We start from the raw sequence: 16,046 nt of genomic DNA, 5'->3' as shown, positions 1-16,046 counted from the left end.
CCTTTATATTTAATAGTCCCCCCCCCTTTTTTTTTTGATAGCTTATCCCTCTTATTGATGTTACTTTCAGCTGGTTTGTAGCAAGAGTCTCCTTTCCCCTGTGTTTCAGTGTTGTTTTCTTCTCTTGCCTAGAAGCTGTCACCAGCAGCCTCTTTAATGGCCATCAGGATTCAGTTTACAATGTCATGAAGCCCTTTGGGTTTTCATTTCTTTCTCTGCATCCATTCAGATCTCACCTACCTCCAGGTTGAAAGGCATTCTCACATCTTTTAGTTCTTTTTTAATGGCATTTTTGATATCAGTATCTGTGCCAGGTATTTATTGCCAGCAAATTGTATAATAAAGCACGTCAAAGCCTAGTGGCTCAAAACAGCATTTACTTTGTTTACAAATTTGTGTTGGGGCAAGGCTCAGTGAGTGAGGCCAGCACGTTTCTTTTCCAGTCGGCATCAGCTGGGATGTCGTGGAGGTGGGGACCAGAGTCATCTGAAGATTAGTTCATGCACATGTCTGGCAGTTGGAGCTGGCTTTTGGATGGGGCATTAGTTGGGGGCGGTCAGTGGGGACACTGACAAGGTGCTCAGTATGTGGTCTGGGCTTTTTCGCAGCATAGTGACGGATGCTAAGGGTGGGCTTTCCCATAGAGCAAAAGTCAGTTTCCCCAGACTCTGTCCAGTAGAAATCAGTTACTGAGGCCAGCACATATTTAAGGGGAGGGAATTTCAGAGAAAAGTGTCAAAGAATTTGTAGACAGTTTCAATGCCACCACCTCCACTCACATCATTCTGTCTAAAGGAAAGTTCTTTCCAACTCGGTGTCACTGAAATTCCCGCAAATTTTGTTTGTTGTTTTGTTTGGTATGTTCTGTTCTGTGAAAAGTAACAAATGGTAACAAAAATGAGGCATCTTTTTTGTTGTTCAGAAAAATGTATGGATCATCTCACTAAGCGATTAGGAGATGGGATTTCTTTAACCTTTTGAATTATTTTTCTTTGGAATGCAGTTCAAATTAGCAAAAACTATTCATAGTTCAGAAAAAGACTTATGGGATTGGAATCCATATTTACAAGATTTATTAATTAGAGTCTTATTTTCACAATCTTCTTTTGGGAAGCGTTTATTAACTCAGCCCTAGATAACTCAATACAGTATCCCTCAAACTTCTTTAAAACATGGGGCATTAAGAAGAGGGGAGGGAGTAAGAGACATTCTACTAAAAAAAAAAAAAAAAAAAGAGACATTCTACTAAAGGTGACTTGTAGTCATTTTATGGAGAAAAAATAGAAAAGAGTGTAAAATCAAGTGCAAATGTTGTGTGACAAAGATGATGACAGTGAAGAATATATTTTGTGACTCTTGGTGGTTTGAACTTCTTTCTTGATTCTCTGAGTAATCCCTGGCCCTACATTCTACAATACAGATACCATCATTTCTATTTGGTCCTGGGTTTGAGTTAGGCTGTGCTCAGTCCACTTGCCTCGTTACCAAACACTATTGTTTTATTCTTGCAGATTGATGATCTTACAGCAGAGCTGGAAACTGCATCTTCAAAATGTCTGCACCTGGATGCAAAAAATCAAGTTCTTCGAGAGGAGTTATTATCTATGAAAGGAATGCAAAAGAAATGTGAAAAACTAGAGAAGAATAAAAAGAAGTTGGAGCAAGAAGTAGTGAACCTCAGAAGTCATATAGAAATGAATATGATCGAACACAGTCAAGTAGAGCAGTATAAACGGGAGATTGAAGAAAGGGCGAGACAGGATCTCGTGGAGAAATTAAAGGAAGTCAACCTATTCTTGCAGGTTAATTTGTTCATCTGTTTTGTGCTTGGATTCACCTCATTGTAAATTACGGTTTGGATCTATACAGCTTATGTGTTTCCTCTACTTCCCTTAGAGCAGTTGGTTTGGTAGTTTTCTGGAAGGAAGGGGGCATTTGCTTCTCCCTTTAAATATTTCCGTTTCCATCACAGTTATCACCAAATTGACCTATCAGAATGATTCTCACTAGAGAATCCTTTCATTTATAAGTACTAGGAGGAAAAGAAAATATTGTAGTTTAGAACTGGTACCATTCTCTTGAATTATTTTTAAGTTGTCTTGTTCATTTTTTAAAATTTTAAGTTGATCCTCTTGTTCCTTAAATTATCAGATTATATAAGCACCACTATAACAATAATTCCACTTTAATTTTATAATTCACATTTAATTCACATTGACGATAATTGTTTTAAACTTCTGCTCTTTTTTTTTTTTAACCTTTAAAATTGCTTTCTGAATCACTGACTCAAAACTAAAGGGAGCAAATATCATTTTCCAGGTTAATGATTATTTTTTAAATATTATCTTTTTAAATTTGCCTTAGATACAAGCAGCATCTCAGGAGAACTTAGAGCAGTTACAAGAGAAGAATAATGCTTCCATAAGAAGTCAGATGGAACTCAGAATTAAAGACTTGGAATCTGAACTCTCCAAGGTGAAAACTTTGCAAGAAGATTCTCATAAAGCAGAGTTGGAAAAATATAAGCAACTCTACCTAGTAGAACTAGAAGTTAGAAAGTCATTGGAAGGTAAACTGGACAAGTAAGTCAAAACACAGAATCACAGAAAGAAAATTTAGCTCGTTAATTTGTCTCTAAAGCCTAATTTGTATAGAGCGCAGTTCATGAGATGAGTAGGAAGTGAAAGCTAACTAGATGGTCACTGCTAGAGGGCGCCCTGAGACAAACTATTGATACTGTGTCCTTTTAAGGTTTTCTACACTGCATAAACGCATGCTGTGAAATTGGGGGCAATTAACACAGGGGTGAAAGGCAGGATAATTCACAGAGTGGCTAGAAATAGTATGGTGACCTGACTGAGTGGGGGTGTGGAGGATGGAAAGGGCAGATGGCACCTCCAGTGCCTCGTCCAGGTTTTCCCACTGTCTGAAAGCAGAGCACTCCTAGGAAGCCTTTCATAAGCCAAAGCAGCATAAAGCAAAGAAGCAGGCACCCGAGGGCACGTTCTGCTAGTTGAAGCCTAAAATGAATATGCACAAGTGAAGCACAGGTGCTCCCAGATAGGCTTCAGGGTTGTGGTGACTTGACACTGAGATGTGGGATGTGGCTTCCAGGGAAGGAGCTCAGTTGGGCCAGTCTGCCTGCTTGGGGAGCATGATGCCTCTCACTGTAAAACATACACTGAACCTTTTTATATGAAATCAAAAAGTCTCTTCAAAAAAAATTTTTTTTTTTTATTATCAAAAACAGATGCCAACGTAGGCCTTTCCTAGAAGTGAAATAACATAAAGTGAACTTTGGAAAAGCAGGGAATACTTGTAATTGTTCCTGGGGCTGTTTTAGCTCTTTTCAATCACCGTTGACTTTCTTGTCCTCCCGTCTAGATTGTGGCTCTAGGTGATTCCTCAGAGCCAAAAGCTTAATTTCTCCGAGGTCATGAGTGAAACGTGTATACAAGGATGGTGAAAGGAAGCACTTGAATGTGGCTTTGTGGGATGGGGTGTTTCTTCATCCCTGAACTGTTTCCTGGAGGCAGGTGTGTCCCAGAGACAGCAGGTGTCACTGTGAGGCCACCTCCCTTTCTCCCTGATGCCCTTTCTCTCCTCTCCCAACTGTGCCTTGTTACTTGAGGAGCCCCAGACACATGTGTACTTCTTTAGAGCAAGGTTACAGCTATCATTGTTTACAGGAGGTCTGCTCTGTGTTTTCAGTGTTCAAACAGTTTATTGGGAATTCCATTTACTATATGGCAACTTTAAAAATGCAAATCATTTTGGGAAACATGAATAAAGTTGGTGTTTTCCATCTTCCCCAGGACTCATGAGAGGCTGGCAGTGATCAGCACCAAACTTGAGGTGGAGAAAGAGCAGAACAGATCTTTACTCAGCACTCTTAGCACAAGGCCAGTCCTGGAGCCCCCTTGTGTTGGAAATTTCAATAATCCTTTTGTGCTCAATGGAAATCTTACTCCAAGAGCAAACCTAGGTTTTTCTACCTCAATTCCACGCCCTTCAAATAACAGCATGGAGACTTACTTGACCAAGGTTAGTTCTATTATCTTTTTTCCACTGGGTTTCAGATTTCTGGTATGAATGATCCTTGTTTTTAATTTGGTGAACTTCTGAGTTGTTTATTTGACTTAATGCACACTAAGTAAAAGTCATAATTAGCTGTGCTAATAAAGGAGACAGAAATTTTATGATTTTTTGGTCCCAGAGTTCATTTTAAGAGATACTTACTAAATTATTAAATTTCTTGAAAAGCTGTGTTTAAATTCTACTTAAGAAATGAAATCTTATTACCTAGTATCCAAAAGTATTCTTTCAGATGTTTCACTTCCTTTCTAATTGGCAGTGATTCATAATCATTTCCACACTCTGCTGTACCCAACGAAGTTTTTCTACCTCTAAGCATAAGTGAATCACTGGTATCTAAACACTAACCACATATGGATGCTTTTTGCTTAAAGGAATCCTAGATAAATCCTTTTTATGAATTAAATAAACTTATAATACTAAACCAAAACATTAATTTCTAGTTTTTGCTTAACATTTTTTGTCATTTTCTTACATTTTGTCATTTCTTATGAAAATGACATTTTTGTCATTTTCTTTAATTGTTATTTTACCTATAGCATTTTTATTTAAAATTAAAAAAAAATCTTGCCGAGTATTTGTAGAATATTTCTAGATTTGTAGTTAATGCAAACATTTAAAAATTATAAATGAAGCTCACTTTATCTTGACATCACCTGGATGGATGGTATCTAAGATAGCAATGATGGGGAGTCTTTAAATTGCAACCAGTTTTTACTGTTTAATCATTGTGATTAAAATATCCATTTCAGTCAGTGCACACAGGTTTATGGTTTTGGTGGTGTTTTCCTGATGTTTGTGATGCACAGAGAATTAGCCCTTGTTAAATGCAGTCTCAACCTGTTTTCTCATTTGGCTTCTTGCCATAGTAGGAGACCAATTAAGGTTTCTTTGACAGCACTGCGGCTATGTTGGGTCTTAGTACTTGAGAGCCGTGAACCTGGAGGACGTGCTTTAGCTGTGTGGTCACAGCGGGCCTCCGAACACTTCATCCCAAGGCAGACACTTCCCCACGTAGGCCTAAGAGAAGGAAGCAAATGCTTGACCCCTGTCCCAGGGGCAGGCTGCCTACTGCAGACCCACGTTCATGGTGCTGGGGGCACATCCATCTTTTCAAAGAAGAGATTTGGAACCAAGCAAGCACTTTGGGAGAAGTTCCTTCTCATAAGGAGGGTAGGAGTATAAGTCCTCACCTTGAGACTTTTCTCCTTCAAGTTCCCTGTTGTGTGTTTTTAAAAAAATTATACTTTATAAATTAACTGTATCAACTGACTGCTACATATAGGCGTTTGACAATAATTTAGTCTTGTTCTTGCCTTTAAAACATGATTTAGTTAGAAAGCTACTATGTCATGTCATGCCACAAGCATTATTGAACTATGTAAGGTTTTACATATTCATTTTCTCTGTTATAGTTAAAAATCTATGTATTTTTTCTTAATTTAAGGAAGTAGCTGGCATAGGACTCTGGACTCAGTAAGAAAGTCATTGGCTTTGTTACTTCTTTTGTAGAATTATGAACTTTGCCTAAAACACGACTCTCATACCTTAAAAAAGTTGTGTTTTTGTTTTTCCCAAAGAAAACAACCTTTCTTTAAAAAAAAAAAAAACTTTTATGTGGAACCATATTATATAAAACGGAGACAAGTATAAAGCCTTTTAGCCAAAGGAGCGGCCAGAGGTCCTGCGCTTGTGACTTCTCTGTTCCTCACCCTGCGGTGACCCCTGTGGGACCTTCCCCTTCTACGGGACATAGTTCAGAAACTAACAGTTATGTGTTAATCCTTCTCACTAAACACCTTTAGAATAAAACCTTGCTGGTACATTGTTTTCTTATGTATAATTTTCTCACCTTTCTGTGTTTTTGTTAAACGGAAAAGTTTAAGGAAAATTGCAGATGTGTTCTCCTTAATAACATTCAACTCAAACTACTTCCTCCATTTGAACAGGATCCTCACCTAGAAATCAAAGGTCTCAGAAGTATGTATTTAGGGCAGGAGCTGTTAGGGGGAGAAGATAGTAATCTTGTGGGTCATTCCTAGGATCCTGGGTCATTCTCTAATTCTTTGAAATTATGTGTACTTGATAGACTGATATTTATTATACTTTTTATCAGATTAAATAACGTTCCATATATATGTTCTCTGTTATTTATAAGCGGAATAAGTAGGAATGCATTTTCTTTTATTTATGTGATTATTTTTCTACTTAAGTAATCTTCAAGTTAGGTCTAGTCTCTAAAAGTATTATTTAAATGTCACATTTAGTAAGCTGTATAACATTCCTATGATAATATCTCTTGCTTAACTTAAAGATAAATAATATTTGACTTATTTCAGATGCGGCAGGAGTTGGACAGGAGTATAACTAGAGAACTCAGAGAAGGTACGTTGCCAAAATGTATGAATTAAATTTAGATATTGATTTTTGAAATACACTGTAAACAATAAATGGCATCTCTTTCCATTGTTTGGATAACAGATGCTATGTTAAATATTTTTTTCTTATACGTAGCTAATGAAAAATGTGAAAGCATGAGCAGTCATAGTGAAAAATATTCTTCTTCCTCATTTATTCATCATGTTCCATAGTTAAAAAAAAATGTCAAAAGGTCTATGTATTTCTATTTATTTCTGGCTGTATCCTTTCTCTACTACTGCCATCGCTGTGGAACTGTCCATCTGCACCCTGACACCATTCTCAGAAAGCATGGAGTTCATCAACGTCTCAAGTGTCTGGTAGTGGTTAAGGCTAGAACACCCAGACTCAACCAGTCATGTTTGCCTAGCTGTCACTTGGTGGGTGACTTAATAATTTCTGTGTCATTGACTTTGTCACTAGTTTATCTTTTGCCTTCAGGAAAAGCTCCAAACACGTGCATCAATTTGGGTTCTTCCAAAGTAGTTGGCCTTATTTCTTTACCACCTTACTCTGCCCCTTAGCTGTGCATCTAACCAGACAGACTGTGTAGGATCCCACAGGTGCACTTCCTCACCTCCGGTCTTTGTACGTGCTTCTCCCCTCCATCTCTTGTACTTCTTCCTGTCCTTCAGGTAGCTACTTCCATAGCACCTCCACCAAAAAGCTGGCAGCATTGACTAAAGCCGGCTGTCCCTTCTGCGTGTTCCTTGTGGCATCTTATATACCTGTCTTAGTATTTATGACTCCGTATGGAAATTGTCTGTTCATCTATTTTTACAGTTTATGGCATTATCATTTCTCAGGGTGACTGGGTCACCTTCCTCTTGTAATTCCAGTGTTTGTCACAGCCCCTTAGCAGATAGTTATTGAGTAAATGAATGAAGAATGAGAAAGCCAGAAGCTCTGATACTCAGCCACATGTGGGACCGTGGGCTGATTATATAATTGTAATCTTGTATTTTGTTTTCTGTCATCTATAGATATGTTTCATTTTTCAGAGCACTTAGAAATATCTCAGGTTTTTGTTTGTTTGTTTGTTTTTACTAATACTGAGTTAAGTATTTTAGATAAAGAATGTAATCCTTTTTCTTTCCAGCTGCTGCTGAATTTGAATCTGAGTCCTATGGATTGTCTCCTCTAGGAGCTACAGATGGGTCAAATCTGTCTCAGGACCTGCTTTTGAAAACATCACAAGAATATGTACAGATTTTGAAGAAAAAATATATGATCTGAAAGATAAATAGTAAAAATTTCCCTTCTGGACTGTTTTCATGACATTTTAGTTGTTTCTCATTAAACATGATGAGAAAATCTTTATTAAAGGGAAATATTTTTGTGTGTATGATGAAAATTTATATGGTATTTTAAAAATACTACTTTTAAGTAGTATTAATACTACTTTTAAACAGTAGTATCTAAGTAATTTTGATACTAAGTATTTTCTCTGTAGCTAACTTAAACCAGCACTGTTAAGTTTTCCATATTCAAAGTGAAAGTGTTAGTCACTCAGTCGTGTCCGACTCTGCGACCAATGGACTGCAGCCCAGCAGCCTCCTCTGTCCTCCACTATCTTGTGGGGTGAGCTCAAATTCATGCCCATTGAGTTGGTGATGCTATCCAACCCTCTCGTCCTCTGTTGTCCCCTTTCTCCTCCTGCCTTCCATCTTTCCCAGCATAAGGGTCTTTTCTGATGAGTCAGCTCTTCATATCAAGTGGCTGAAGTATTGGAGCTTCAGCGTCAACATCAGTCCTTCCAATGAATATTCAGGATTGATTTCCTTTAGGATTGACTGGTTTAATCTCCTTGTAGTCCAAGGACTCTTGAGAGTCTACTCCCAACACCACAGTTCAAAAGCATTAATTCTTTGGCAGTCAGCCTTCTTTATTGTACAGCTCTCATATCCATACGTGACTACTAGAAAATAGTGTATATATGTTAATCCCAATCTCCTAATTTATCCTTCCCCTCATGTTTCCTCTTTCATAACCATAATTTGATTTTGAGATCTTTTGAGTTGGTTTCTGTTGTGTAAATAAACTTATTTTTTTTAAATTCCACATGTAAGTGATGTGATACTTGTTTTTCTCTGAGTTACTTCACTTAGTATTGTAATTTCGAGATCCATCTGTGTTGCTGCAAATGGCATTATTATTTCTTTTTATGGCCGAGTAATATTCCATTTTCGGGATATGTGTGTGTGTGTGTGTGTGTATACCGCATCTTCTTTATCCATTCTTCTGTTGATGGACACTTAAGTTGCTTCAATGTCTTGGCTATTGTAAATAGTTCTGCAATGAACATTGGGGTGCATGCACCTTTTTGAATTATGGTTTTCTCAGATATATGCCCAGGACTGAGATTGCTGAATCATATGGCAACTCTATATTTAGTTTTTATAATAACCTTTATAGAGTTTTCTACAGTGGGTGTACCTAGTTGCATTCCATAAGCAGTGTAGAAGGATTCCCTTTTCTCCACACTCTCTCCAGCATTTATTGTTTGTATATTTTTTGATGGTGGCTATTCTGATTGGTGTGAAATGATACCTTATTATAGTATTTCTGCATTTCTATAATAATTAGTGATGCGGAGCATCCTTTCTGAGCATCCCTCATGTGGTTTTTGGTCATCTGTAGGTGTTCCTTACAGAAATGTGTATTTAGATCTTATACTCATTTTTTGATCAGGTTGTTTGTTTTTTGATATTGAGCTCTTTGAGCTGTTTGAATATGTTGGAGATTAATCCCTTGTCAATTGCATCATTTGCAAATATTGTGTCCCATTCTGTGGGTTGTTGTCTGTCTTGTTTACGATTTCCTGCACTGTGCAAAAGCTTTTAAGTTTAATTATATCCTGTTTGCTTATTTCTCTTTTTATTTTCATTACTCTAAGAGGTGGATGAAAAAAGATCCTGCTGTAATTTATGTCAGAGTGTGTTCTGCCTATATTCTCCTTTGAGTTTTACAGGACCTGTCTTATATTTAGGTGTTTAGTCCATTTTGAGTTTATTTTTGTGTATGATGTTAGGGAGTGTTCTAATTTCCTTCTTGTACATGTAGCTGTTGAGTTTTCTCAGCACCACTTATTGAAGGGGCTGTCTTTTCTCCTTTGTATAGTCTTGCCTCCTTTATCCTAGATTAATTGACCCCAGGTACGTAGGTTTCTCTCTGAACTTTCTGTCTTGTTCCATTGATCATTCAATATATTTCTGTTTTTGTGCTAGTACTGTGTTTTGATTACTGAAGCTTGCCAGAGTCTGCAGTCAGGGCACCTGATTCTGTCGGCTCTTGCTTTTCTTTCTCAAGATTGCTTTGTCTATTTGGGGTCTTTTGTTTCCATACACAGTGTAAAATTTTTTGTTCTAGTTGTGTGAAAAATGCCATTGGTAATTTGATAGAAATTGCACTGAATCTGTAGATTGCTTTGGATACTATAGTTATTTTGACAGTTACACAGTTATAATGTCACTTTCATTTCTGTATTTCAGTTTCCTCTCTTTCCTTCTTAGTTTAGGTAAGGGTTTATTGATATTGTTTATTTCTTTCAGGAAATGAACTTACAGTTCTTGCATATGAGCACTGGGCTGGCACGCCAGGCCTCTGTGCGCATGGGCAGTGTGTTTAGAGGTGTTGCTTAGCAACGATCATTCTGGGATAAAGATTCCAAACCGTTGAGCTTCCCAACTGGGAGGTTGTGGCGGGACAGCTCTGGCTTACCTGTAGTGCTCGTGTTGGGTTTAGGGGACTGTGAAGAGCCGATGGAGAGGTAAGGTGTGTTTGGAGTCCGTAGGCTCTGAGATGAAGAAGATTTTTGGCTTCGGGAGTAAGAAGGGCGAGTCGCCCTCTGGCTCCTCCATCAACCCGGTGAGAGACAGCAGTCATGGAATCAACTTCCAGCCTGGGTACCGCATCCGAGACAAAGACCTTAGAAAGATCCACAAAGCTGCCATTGTGGGCAACGTAGCCAAAGTGCAGCATGTTGTGTTGTTTGGAGAAAATGGCCTGAATGACAAGGACAAGATGAACAGGTAAGTGGGGTGGAAGAGCCTGGCAGAGATTCCTCCTGTGAATTTCCCCTCCAAGGCTCCTGGATACCTTCCTGGGTTCCAGCACCCTGCAGACTTTATAGGCAGCAAAAAGCCTTAGCTGGTTTTGGACCCACTTATAATTCCCCTTATAGAGCTTTACTGATAGTTTTGAAGTCATTTAACTGAATGTCGGTAATCACAGAAATGAAATGAAACATGAATAGCATCTGTTTTTCCTTTCTTCCTCCTACTTTTTATTTGCCTGAGTTAGCATAATGTACTCATGAGTAAAAGCTCTCAAGTTATATAGCCTTCAAGAAATCTTCTGAACCTTCTGGCTCTCACATTTTTTCTCATGTGATTTATGAAAGCACTTCTTCACGGATCGCCTATTGTGGATCATGGCAGTGGACAGATTTCTGATGTTGTCAATATCTTATTTTTAATGTATACATTTTTTATACCGTAAGGTTATATATTACAGAAAACTGCATAGTGAGCAAAATAATTCCCATGCCAAGGCAAATTCTGGATTAAAAATTCTTCAGATACAATTCAATATCCATTTTATATCAGTGTACACTTAGGTATATGTGTTCTTTGCTGAAGGACCTTAGAAGACAGCTTTGAAGTAGGAAGCTGGCTGTGTCCTTGAATAGGAAGACATTTTCTTAGGATGTATGGTCTTTCTATATTTAAACCAAATCAACATTTCATGGTTTTAAAGATTTTTGGTTACATATGCTGTCTTTAATTGTTGTGATGAAATTAAAAGTTTTGTGTAGTAGAGGAAGATTTGCCCTTCTAGACAAAGTGTTCATTTACTAACAACTGAATAGATAAATGAATGGAACAGAATGCCCAAACACCCAAATGTATGTAAAACTTTAGAACTTGAAAATGATGACCGTTTCTGTTAGAAATGATAAACTGTGTATAGATGGTGGAGAAATAACCTGGTAAAAGAGAAAAGTAACTCAATTTTTTATCTCACCAAAAAGTTTCAGATAGAGTATGGATCAAACATTTCAAATATGCACAGTGAGAGAAGTACCAGAATAAAACTCAGATTCCTATTTATACATTTTTTATCTGCTGACAGAGACCTTCTGTTTTTCTATTTCTACTGTTTCTTAACCTTAATTTTTTTTTAATTGGAGAATAATTGCTTTACAATGTTGTGTTGTTTTCTGCTGAGCCTCCCTCAAAGACCTTTCTAAGAATGATTTCAAAAGTAAGAATTCTGGAGTTTCCTGGATTTCGGCACAAAAAAAAAAAAAAAGAAAAGAAAAGAAAAGAAATCTGGATGTTGATTTAACATTTTAACAACACAAAAAATTTAAAAATCTCTGTAGATCAAGCTGTCTGTAGGCAAGTCGGATTAGCAGAAGGGCTTGTCTTTTTGGCAGTAGTAGGAATGTGGCACAAATAAAAATGATTTCTCACTTTAAAGTTTTTAAAACAATTTTTTTGAGGATTGATGTTTTCTGACAACTTTCAGCCTTTTCAGAAGTCAAGGGAATCTAGGGAGTTCTTTGGTCGTCCAATGGTTAAGACTCACTGCTGTGGGCTCAGGGTTCGATACCTGGTGGGGAAACTAAAATCCTGCCAGCTACTGCGATGTATTGTACAACATGGGGAATATAGCAAATATCGTATAATAACTTTAAATGGAGTATGACCTATAAAAATTGTGAATCATTATGTTGTGTACCTGTAATACATAATAATATGTAATATGCATCATCTATACTTTAATTAAAAAGAAGCAACCTTAGACAAAAAGACCTTATGGTAATTAGATCAACAGGAAAAATGAGAAATGAGCAAACAAAAATGCTGCCAATTATAGTTGTACAGACATTGTGAATTATAAATTTCATTCCAATGAATGTCAGAAACATTAAAATGTCAGAAAATGAACGTATTAGAATCATTGAAGTACAGTGTTGTCTCTAATCCTCAAAATGTATCTGCAAAGGAGGTATGATATCCTTTGACTTCATTTGAGATGATGTCCTTGTAAAATAGTAGTAATAGTAATGATTATATTACCTAACAGTTACTGAGCTGTTACCTGTGCCAAGAACGGTTCTAAACTCTTTGCATGGATCTCATTGAAGCATCGCAGTGCTGTCCTGTGAGAGAACTACTTCTCTCTCGCCATTTTGTTGATGAGGAAATTGAGGCACAGAGAGGCTGAGCAACAGCTAAGTGACAGAGTGAAAGTCAAATTCAAACCCAAGTTGAGCTGAATCTCAAGGTCATGGTCATTTTATTCAAGTAGATTGTTCTTTCATTACTGTGTTAAGAAGAGCTAATGCTAATATATAATGTTCTTTCTCCAGAAGGAAATGAAATATTTGTTTTAGAGCGATAGGAATAGCATGCTATTGAATGTTTTCAATCACAGGAACAATTGTTTGTTTTGAAACAGTAACACTACAGTTTCCTGAAAACTCCCCTTGCTTTCATAGGACTGCGCTCCACTTGGCCTGTGCCAATGGCCATTCAGCGGTGGTCACTCTGCTCCTGGAGAGAAAATGCCTGCTTAACGTCTGTGACAATGAAAACAGGACAGCGCTGATGAAGGTATGGGGCAGCGAACCGTGTCCACACAAGGTGGATGTGATCTAACTATTGAGACTAAAGTGAATTCATCTCATTTAGATATAGCAAACCGGTGAAGCTTGTGGACTGTTTACTTTGAATTCCTAGAATTTACACTCTGTTTCTTGGCACAACACTGGCAGGCCGTAGAATGCCAAGAAGAGGAGTGTGCGACTCTTCTGCTGGAACATGGTGCCGACCCAAATGTCATGGACGTCCGTGGGAACACCGCTCTCCACTATGCTGTCTTTTGCCAGAATATATCACTCGCAGCAAAGCTGCTTTCCTACAACGCCAATATAGAAGCCAGGAACAAGGTATAACTCAACTAACTTTATTTACAAAATATTTGTGAAGCATTTTTTAAATCTACAACTGTTTTACTTCTAACAGTATGTAAATAGGTAAACTGAATAGTGTCCATCAAGCCCTGTTACCATGGAAACAACTCCAAGGCCAATGCAGGGGTGGGGGATGTATGTCTGTGTCCACAGAAAGGACAAAGCTCTGTCTCCCAGCCAGCCGTCTACCCCAGAAGGAAGATTTCCCATCAGAACGTGCCCGGGAGTGGGTGGTAGACTCAGAGCCCACAAATGATGAAGGCCTGGGGGGAGTGAAGTGATGTGAGGAGTGGCTGCTTCCAGGGGCTCAGGGAATGGGTGCCCCTGGGGGTGGGTGGGAGGAGGAAGGAGACCCAGTGCCCATGAGGGGAAGCCGGGTGAGTGCAAGTGGGCCTGGGAGGCAGCAGGCCTGGAGCCCTGAGCCCTCCAGGACCCCGGTTCTGAGATCTGGCCAAGAGGGTCAGGTCATGTTTGACTCCCAGCAAGGCCGTTCACTTGTGCTGGTGACCGCTTGGTTCACGATGTACACCTCAGCGTCTCCCGCGCTCAGCTCCGGGGAGGGAGCTGCTCCGTGGGGTTGCAGCTGTGCATGTGGAGCTGGTGATGGCGAAGCCGCCCCTCCTGCTCTTTCTCCAGGACACACGTGACGTCCTGCAGCTGCAGCCCCGCCAGGAACTCTCCCCACTCTCACAGGTGAGCTCAGTTTTCCATGTTTGGAAGCTGCAGCCTTCACTGAGTGAAAGTATTTTGAAGGAACCAAATTGTCTAAGATTTCACTTTAAATCATGATATTTCTCAAGCATTAGAGAGTAAAGCATTCCTTTATTTGTTTATGGCTGGTATTCGTGATAACACTGCACTTAAAGGTAAAACATTTTCCTAATATTTTCCCCCACTTAAGGTTTTTTTTTTTGTAATCAGTCTAAAATAACACAGTAAAGCAAAATTTGCCTCAGTAGACTTTGTCTTAAAATTCAAACATAACGAAAGCATTTTACAGCATAATAGAAATCTTGCTGCTGTTCACAAATTCCCATTTTATGAAAAATGGTTTATATAAACACAGTTTCTCTCTCATTGCCCAAATCTTAAGAGGGTAAAAGGAAGGAAAAGGAGCAAGCAAATGAAAAGTGCAAGTCAAACTGGAATTTTGGCAGTTGGGAAATGCCAAGAAGAGGATTTATTTATTTTAATATTTATTTACTTGGCTGTGCTGGGCTTAGTTTCAGCATGTAGGATCTAGTTTCCTGACCCGGGGTCGAACCCAGGCCTTTACTGGGAGCACTGAGACTCAGCCACGGGACCACCACGGAAGTCCCGAGATTTTGGTTTGTGCTTTTTAGTCCCTTCAGTTTATATATTTCTTATATGCTTTTCAGTTTTCAGGGATAATAGTTGTTATTTTGAAAAAGAGTGTGAGTGAATTGTAAACTTGCCTAAGTGCCAGTTTAAAGAAGACTCTGGTCAAAACAGACTGACAGTGAACAGGTGGTGATGAAGTGGGAATTAAGAAAGAAGAACAAATAACTACCTGATATTATCCTATTCTGGCAGAACCATCCACTTAGATAAGAGTCTAGACTCTGCTCTCCCATCTAGAATGTCTTTGATGGAAAGGAAGTAAGGGGTTTATAAATAATGAGATCAGGTTGCCTTTTGGGTTTACTAGTCCCTGTTCTACCACTGTTTACCCAGGAAAATTTTAAAAATTGCAGTTTTGATGACTCTTGGCCTCTTACACTTCTATTTTATTCAAACCTTCACGTAAGAGAAGGAATTGGCCGTGTGAGTAAGATGAGACTGGAGTGGTTGCTGCACTAATTCTCAGCTATATTCTGCTGGTGAACCACAATTATTTGGGAAAACTTGTTTTAAAAATGTATAAGCCTAGGCTGTTCACTGTAGATTCTGACTGAGTAAATCGAGGAACGCTTAGATGTGTGTATTTAGAACTATTCCCTTGAGATTCTGATCCAATCCTTGATGAGTAACTATGGAGTGAATACATGTAATTTCTAAATGCCCCCTTCACAAAAGAAAGTAGTCTCTAGAAGGGGTGGAGTTTGATCAATGCTAGCTGCTTCCATCAGCTCCCTCCTTTCCAACAATATTAGCCTGACTTTTTCTCTGCCCCTGTGTTTGAGACATTAAAAGGAGTATCTTTGGCAATATCTATGGGCTTGAACGATAACTCCTTTTCCTTCCAACCACTCATCATTCAGTGACACTCCGAGTCTTTAGCGATTTGCTCATGGCCAAGTCACTTCGTCTGTAGAGTCTGACACTTTAAGGATTTTGCACCTTCACTTATCATCCAGGTCATTAGGTCAACAGATGTTTGTTACCAACAGGGCTTTCCTGATTGCAGTAATAGTAACTCCTGAGCCTTTTTTGGTGTCAGCTGCAGGACAGACTCTTGCAGTGTGTCTGTTAGAATTGCTGATCCCTGGCATAAGCAGATGAGAGCTTTAAAACCCATGAAGTTAGTAACAGTACAGAGGGGAATTGTTTTAAACATTTATTTTCAGCAGGCTTGGAAACTCATTATCCA

At 38.6% G+C, this 16,046-nt stretch overlaps 2 protein-coding genes across 6 annotated transcripts in view; both read left to right on the top strand.

Moving 5' to 3' along the window:
• Nucleotides 1–8,551, top strand: part of LOC129625374 (ankyrin repeat domain-containing protein 26-like) — a 69,351-nt gene extending 60,800 nt beyond the window's left edge. For 4 of the 5 annotated variants that reach the window (XM_055543610.1, XM_055543612.1, XM_055543611.1 and 1 more), the window contains 5 exons: nucleotides 1,512–1,802; nucleotides 2,365–2,582; nucleotides 3,816–4,044; nucleotides 6,435–6,480; nucleotides 7,613–8,551. In XM_055543610.1, the coding sequence (XP_055399585.1) occupies nucleotides 1,512–1,802; nucleotides 2,365–2,582; nucleotides 3,816–4,044; nucleotides 6,435–6,480; nucleotides 7,613–7,749 (921 nt within the window). In that variant the 3' untranslated portion in view covers nucleotides 7,750–8,551. Of the gene's footprint in view, nucleotides 1–1,511; nucleotides 1,803–2,364; nucleotides 2,583–3,815; nucleotides 4,045–6,434; nucleotides 6,481–7,612 lie in introns of those variants that run through there. The other variant, XM_055543613.1, reaches the window with a different exon arrangement.
• Nucleotides 8,552–10,221: 1,670 nt separating this feature from the next.
• Nucleotides 10,222–16,046, top strand: part of LOC129626159 (ankyrin repeat domain-containing protein 62-like) — a 68,970-nt gene continuing 63,145 nt past the window's right edge. The window contains exons 1-3 of the mRNA XM_055545366.1: nucleotides 10,222–10,544; nucleotides 13,022–13,136; nucleotides 13,298–13,471. Coding sequence (XP_055401341.1) covers nucleotides 10,315–10,544; nucleotides 13,022–13,136; nucleotides 13,298–13,471 — 519 coding nt within the window. The 5' untranslated portion in view covers nucleotides 10,222–10,314. The remainder of the gene's footprint in view (nucleotides 10,545–13,021; nucleotides 13,137–13,297; nucleotides 13,472–16,046) is intronic.

Source organism: Bubalus kerabau, chromosome 13 (genome assembly GCF_029407905.1).
Source record: "Bubalus kerabau isolate K-KA32 ecotype Philippines breed swamp buffalo chromosome 13, PCC_UOA_SB_1v2, whole genome shotgun sequence".
NCBI classification, from domain to species: Eukaryota; Metazoa; Chordata; class Mammalia; order Artiodactyla; family Bovidae; genus Bubalus; species Bubalus kerabau.
Note: the sequence above shows the minus strand (reverse complement) of the source record. Positions and strands in the feature narration are given on the sequence as shown.